The sequence below is a fragment of the Neomonachus schauinslandi genome, chromosome X (genome assembly GCF_002201575.2).
Source record: "Neomonachus schauinslandi chromosome X, ASM220157v2, whole genome shotgun sequence".
NCBI lineage: Eukaryota > Metazoa > Chordata > Mammalia > Carnivora > Phocidae > Neomonachus > Neomonachus schauinslandi.
Window position 1 is genome coordinate 84078168 of NC_058419.1, and position 6968 is coordinate 84085135.

General features: G+C 52.7%; 1 protein-coding gene across 1 annotated transcript; it reads right to left on the reverse strand.

Annotated features, from left to right (window-relative positions):
• Window positions 1-483: 483 nt before the first annotated feature.
• Window positions 484-3811, reverse strand: USP27X (ubiquitin specific peptidase 27 X-linked). The gene is made up of 2 exons (XM_021679298.1): window positions 3694-3811; window positions 484-3004 (listed from the first exon to the last, which is right to left on the reverse strand). Exons 1-2 carry the CDS (start codon window positions 3809-3811, stop codon window positions 672-674), a joined length of 2451 nt encoding a protein of 816 aa, XP_021534973.1. The 3' UTR covers window positions 484-671.
• Between the last annotated feature and the right edge of the window lie 3157 nt (window positions 3812-6968).

Below are 6968 nucleotides of genomic sequence, written 5' to 3' on the forward strand. Positions count from 1 at the left end.
GTTTTGTTTTGTTTTCTCTACTTTTGGAGCAATTGCTCCCCTTGTACAAGCCCCCTTCTTTCTTCCACTAGCCCCGTGGGCTTTTCTTTTTTTTTTTTAATACTGCATTTAATAGCACAAAAAATCACGAATACAAAGAAACTGGCAAAGGTGTTTGTCAATGAGATATCCTTGCCTCCTCCACTTTTCCGCTTTCATACCCATATAGGTCATGGGCTACATTTGTATAGACTTTTCTTGCCCCGCCCCCCCAAACATATAACTGTTATGTGATTGGTCAGTTGAAGCTGAAACACCCATGGAGAAAGATGTTTTACGGTTACAAGGGCACACCCCCCCACACACCACCCCCCTCCCACCCCACACTTTCCCACACAATCTTTTGGAGGAATATAGGATATGTACCAGTGTCAAGATTCCCCTGCTCCCGCCTTCCCCGCCTAGAGCATTCCTGCCATTGAATTTTCCTTCAAGTGACTGCTTAGCCTAGAGCCTCTTCTCCCGCCCCGTCTATTTCTCTTCCAACCAGGACCTCTTAGACACTGGGTACTGTACTGTTCAATTCTTACTCTGTCAGGCCCGTGGGCCACACGAGTAGGTCCTTTAAATCTCGATGCCAGTTGTCGTATGGGTGCCGCCATCTTCCATTACAGGTAGGTCTGTGTGTCGCTTCAGTAGGCTTGTGTATTCATTTCTTTCACTTTTTCTGACTCATGTTCCAGGACCTGTTTGTGATAGAACAGTAAATACCCTTCACTGTCCAGCACGTCCTTAATACTGGCCTTGGTGATGACGGCGTCATCACACTTGAACCACTGGTCCTTGTGGTGCCGGATGAAGCTGGTGTAGTGGCCGCTCTCCAAGGTTCCTTGGTGATTAACCACAGCAAACAAGGAATACTTATTCTCATCGTTTCCACTATTGGTTGGCAGCTGCAACTGTCCATTCATCCTGCTCTCTTTACTCGAGGCCATAAATGGTGTCATATCCAGCTCCAGAGGAAAGGATATGTATGTAGTGATCTTGCGCCTCTGTTTGGCCGAGTGTTCGAACCGTTTGAAATGAAAACAGGCAACAACAGGCAATTTATTCATTGTGAGCTGTTTGGTAGATTCCTGGTAGCTTTGGCAACTACCGCATTTGATTTTGGCACTGCTTCCCAAGTGCTCTGGCCGCGTAAACCTTCGCAAGCAGTCCGTGAGGGTGGTGATTCCTGGTATGTGGCTTTCCCCATTCACACTGCTCTCCCTCCCTGGGCTCATGGGCCAAAAGGAGGTGCAAGAGCCAGGCAAGTCCAAACTGATGTCCCAGCATGGGTCTATGGTGGTGGAGACGCCATGGCAGGCTTGACAGGTGACATCAGACTGCAGGCCACCTGTGAAGATTTGGTCTATGATGCAGTTACAGTGGTTGGGGTTGTTGGCGGCCTTCCCAGCATCATCACCTTTGCAGTGCCTGTGCAGGACATCTAACGCCGCAATGAGGAACTCGTGGGCATCCTGTTGCCTGTATCCTGCTAAGTGACGGGCGTGTATCCATACCAGGTGCAGCAACTTATAAGGAACGTGAGGAGATGGGTTTCCAGAGTACAACTCCCGAAAAAGCGAAGACATCTCACAGACCAGACACAACTCAGGGCTTGGCATTTCACATCTGTGCCTGTCGGAGAGGAAGAAATCTCTCAGGATCGGAGTATGCGTAAGGGCCTGGACGATGCAGTTCATAAAGCACGTGTTGCCAAGATTGATCAGTCCTCTTAAGCCGATGGTAAAGCTCGACGTGATTCTTCTTCTCCTTGGGTTGTGTCCCAGCAGTTCTAACTCGGGTTTGGTGGTCTCCCAGGTTGGGTATTTCTCACCGAGCCCCGGCACTGAACACTGCTGGTGAGAAACCTCGGTTGAGGTGGAGGCTTGTAATTTCAAAGCTTCTCCTTGCTCTTCTTTGGCAATTTGCTCAATGTCTTTGTCATATACATAGTCCTTACACATAAAGCAGTATATACCTCCATAGTAAAGGTCTACGGCTAAGTTGTGTTGTTTTGTCTCGGCGTGCTCGTGAATGTGTTTCTCTGTGAAGCAGCCAAAGAAGACACAGGAAAGGCAAGAGTGAAGTCTGTTCAAATGGGTGCCACACACATGGCAGATGCACGACTTTGCCTTGCTTTTCCTGGTCTCTGGGGTTCCACACCACACGAAGCACTGGTAGATCACCCGCAGTTCCTGCCTCCAGTTCTCTCCCACCTTAAAGCTGTTCACGTGGGAACAGCCCGGTGGACCCACAGCGAAATCCACATCCAGGCATCCGCCCCCAGGGCCGCGCCGGGGCCGGGGCCGGGGCGGGGGCCGTGGCCTAGGCTGCGGCGGGGTACGGAGCCGGGTCTGTGGCCGCGGCCGGGGTCGGCGACGGGGGGCACGACTGCGCCGCGGAGAGGGATCGGGGGGCCGCGGAGGGTCGGAGGGAAGGGTGGGGGGAGGAACCTCGTCGCCGCTGCCGCCACCGCCGCTCCGCGCTGGGTGCTCATCCTCCAGCTCCTGCTTCGGTTCCCCCTGCGGCTCCTGCTCCGCCTCCGGCACCGGCTCGGGTTCGGGCTCGGGCTCCAGCTTGAGCTCAAGCCGGCGGCCCGGACCCTCCGCTGTCTCCACCTTCCCGGCGGCGTCCACCTTCCCCGCCGCCTCCACCTTCCCCGCCGCCTCCACCTTCCCCTCCACCTTCGCCTCCGCCTCCACCTTCCTCTCCGCCTTCTCCGCCGTCTCCGCCGTCTCCGCCTCCTCTACCTCCTCCGCCTCCACTGGCGGCGGCTCCTCCCCCTGCTCGCAGGGCTCGGGCGGCCACTGGGCGTGGCGGCGCGGGGGCCACGCAGACCTGGGCTGTCCCCCGCCCGGCCTGAGGGAGCGCGGCGGCTGTGACAGCTGGACCCAAAAGGGACTTTCACTGAAGGAGGCGGCGGCGGAAGCAGGCGACGCCCCCCGGGAATCCTCCCGCCGTAGCCCCCTAGCGGAGGCCGCTTCGGCAGCCAGGCCCCGTTTCCTTTAATTCAGTATTTCCCAAACTTGCTTGTTCACGAGAATCACGTGGGGAGCGTGTTAAAATTACAGATTCCTTGGCTCCGCCCGCAGACCTACTGAATCAGAATCGCGAAGGGAGGTGCTCCGGAACCTGTATCTTTAACTAGGGCCCGGGAGGATTCTTATGATCAGGCAAGTTTGGGAAACACAGCTCTAATTCATTGAGGCTGGCGGGAAGGGGGGCGGGGACCGCGCAGTCTCTTTAAGGCGCTTCCAGTTCTCGGCTCCAATCGCAGCTCTGACCCCCTTCATCGTCTCCTCCCCTCTCCTCGTCCTTCCCTTCGTCCATGCAGCGTCCCCCAGCACTGCGGGGCCAGGGACGGAGGAATCGCCACGTCCAGAAACGTCTCTGGGGCTGGGAAACGTCCCCTCAGAGGCCAGGTCCTGAGGAGCAGTCAGAAACCGTGATAGGCCGTCATCCCCACAGCGGAGCCTGCCCCCAGCCCTGGCCCCCCCTCCCACTCCACGTTCTGCCCTTCCCGAGAAGGATGAAGCCCCAGGGCCACTCTGGGCACAGGCCTGGACCCCGGGTCCCGAGGCGCAGAGCCGCCAAGGCTGCGGGGACTGAGGGGGCACGTCCCTCTGCCCGTCTTATCGGTGCCCTGCAGAATCTGTGCCTGCCCCTCACCTCCTCCTCGGGCTCCCAAGGCCGCGGGTGGGATGACGATCTGGCAGTCGGCCTCCTGGCCCAGCAAACGCTGAGCCGCCCGGGGGCAGCGGGAGGGGACAAGGCACACCAAGGCCATGCCTACTTGCTGGCACCTCCCCGACGGCTGAGAAAGGGGAAGACACCGCCCCAAGACCCTCAAGTCTGGCGGAGCCCGGGGTCGGGTCGGCAGCAGGTGGGAGTTGGGGGGTGGGGTGGGGCGGGGAGCAGCTTCTGTAGTGGGGCTGCCGGCGGGCGGGGGGGGGGGGGGGGCCGGGCCTGGGTCTGAGAGCCTCGCAGAGCTCCTGCACTGAGAGCCGCGGGCACTTGGGGAAAGGGGCCGCAGGTGCAGGTCCCAGGGAGTCAGGACGGCGCTCCGAAGAAGTACATAGCCAGCGTCCAAAGATCAAGCAGAGGGTGTTCTAGGAAGAGTCCGTTCCCTGAGCCCTGGGACGGCTGGCCTTGGCCCGGAATACACTGCCTGGCCCGTGGGGCCGTGCTGCCTGAGTATACCCTAGCGGAGTTCTGCTTGCTTAGCGCTGGACCTCGGCCCTCAGCCTGGCCCCTTCCTGCAGGGAGGAGGTGGTGCCTGGGCCTCCCGGCGTTAGCAGCAGGACTTGGTTGTCAAGAATTAGGAGCCTTTAAGAAGAATGCGATGCTCGGTTCCCATACAGCTGAGGTCCCCAGGCGCTGCCCTGGTGCCGGGCCTTCCTAAGCCAACTCATTGCTTCAATTCCTTGAAGCACCCCAGCATCTTTCCAATAAATGCCTGCCCTCTGTGGCCTACAACCAGAGGAACTGCAACTAGCACACCCACTGAAGGAATCCTGCTCCTGTGCTGCTAGAAATGACTGAGGTCATGGAGTGGAGGGAGGCTGGGGAGGGTACTCTCATCCCACCTCCGCAAAGTGACGGCCGTCAGAAAGACCTAAAGATCTCTGTGTGCCTAAGACTGTCTACCCTCTACCCCTGAAGCCTAACCATGGCAACCTGACTACCTTACCGATCAGCCTCCAGCAGAAGCCCACATGTCCGGCAGGTTCTGGAAGTTAGGAGGCTCAGCCATCATTCACCCAGCAAAGGTGTATTCAGCTCCAACCCAGAGCCGGGTGTTGTACTAGGAGCCGTGGACAGTGTGGAACCAAACAAGCTGGCCCCAGGGCCACAATCAGGGCTGGGTTCCCCAAAAGGCAGACTAAGGAAGTGTCTGGGTCACCAGCTGAGAAGAGGCACCAAAAACAAAAGAATCAAGAAAAAAATGTATCGGAAACAGTTTGACATTTGATTTTTTTTTTTTTTTAGTCCTCATGAGAAAAGTCAGAATTTTGTTGTACTTCCTTACGTTTCTTTCCTGATTGCATGTTGCTTTTGCTGTGAATCACGTGCAGGAGGGTGGGGGGCAGGGCGTCAGCCTGCTTGCGTGTGTCTCCATTCAGTCCTGGGCAAATGTCACCATGTCTGCCTCACAAAGACCTGACTGAAGGCTAGCGGAAGGGGCCCACTTAAGGAGAGACCCCTCCTCAGTATAGTCGGGCCACGTGGGGTTGAGCACAGTTCTGACCACAAGGTGGCAAAAGAGTATATGACACTTCCCCGGACATTTGTATGTTTCTATAAAACTTGGTTTATATCCCAATACACTCTAAAAATATTTTTTAACCTTGGGCTCCTTCACACATTTTTGGGGTTGGCATCTAAAATTTTGCATCAAAAATGTCAGCTGCAAACAATGTGAATCCTGACAAATATTAACATTCACAAACAAAACTGTTATGTCACATTTTTACATGAAACTAGTGGAACCTAAATACCTTAATGATTTGAGAGCCACCATCATCTGTTTTAAAAATTTACAAATGAGTTCTTGATGGCTGGGAGCTGTACATTTTTCCTTTTCTCCCTAGGTTATTCATTCTATTCTAACAATTTCACCCAAATATATTTTTGCACTCAAAATTATTGTTAAGCCTATCATCTTTCCCTGCAGCAAAATATGTATATATATTTTGCTATTTAAATGCTTTTTAGGGCGCCTGGGTGGCTCAGTCGTTAAGCGTCTGCCTTCGGCTCAGGTCATGATCCCAGGGTCCTGGGATCGAGCCCCACAGCCCGCTCCTCCCTCTCCCACTCCCCCTGCTTGTGCTCCCTCTCTCGCTATGTCTCTCTCTGTCAAATAAATAAAGTCTTCAAAAAAAAAATGCTTTTTAAATGTTCCTGTGAGCCTAAAGCTCTAAGTGTTGTGTAAAAATTTACTCTTGCTTGAGTTATTATGACAATTAGTATTAGAATGCCATGGATCAAAAAATTGTAAGTATATTACAAATTCTGCTAGGTAATTATTAAAAGTAAAAATTAAAATGTATTAGAGATAGGAGTCTTTTTTTTTTGTTAGTGGGTGTCTTCATGGATAAATATTGCTTATTGCTAGAATGAGACGGAATTCAGCATCAGTTCTCTTTTCTACTTTGTGTTTGGTTAAACGTTAGCACACAGGAACCTCTGTTATATAAATAACTAAATGGGAATGCACATTTGTTTTAGCAATGTTACTCAAGTCTCTGAATTCCTTTGGAGATCTATGGGGGGGATTACACAATGATTTGTCTTCAAAATTATTTTTCCCGATTTATCAGCTGACAGCTCCATGGGGTTTTCCTTCAGTTTTATGGGAAGCCATCTGAACTGCAAAAGGATTTGATCCCCGTTCATTTGTTAGAGCAATTTTTTTTATTCACTGTTGACAACAGTGTTCGGCACTGGTGCCCTGTAGATTTTATACCTTGGGGCAGTGCACCCAGGTAAGAATCAGGATAGGTGAAAGGTAGGCTTTGTTTTGTAAAATGCAGAAAGGACCATTGATTCTGCCACCACACGTGTGTTCTCTGGCAGATTGATTTTAGGAAATATGAAACATGAAATTTGAGGATAATAGATCCTCTTAAAACTCTGCTTGTTTACCCCATGGAGAGTACCTGTATGCCCAGGGTAATGCACACTCCACTTTTAAGGTTGCTAGTTTATATTTATTACGATAAAACTAATATATACAATATTTGTGGGGTTTTTATTTTTTATTATTTTTATTTTTTACGTTTTTTTTCTTTTAAGATTTTATTTATTTACTTGGCGGGGGGGGGGGAAGCACAAGCAGGGGGAGAGCGGCAGGCAGAGGGAGAAGCAGGCTCCCAGCTGAGCAGGGAGCCGGATGCGGGGCTCCATCCCAGGACTCTGGGATCGAGACCTGAGCCGAAGGCAGA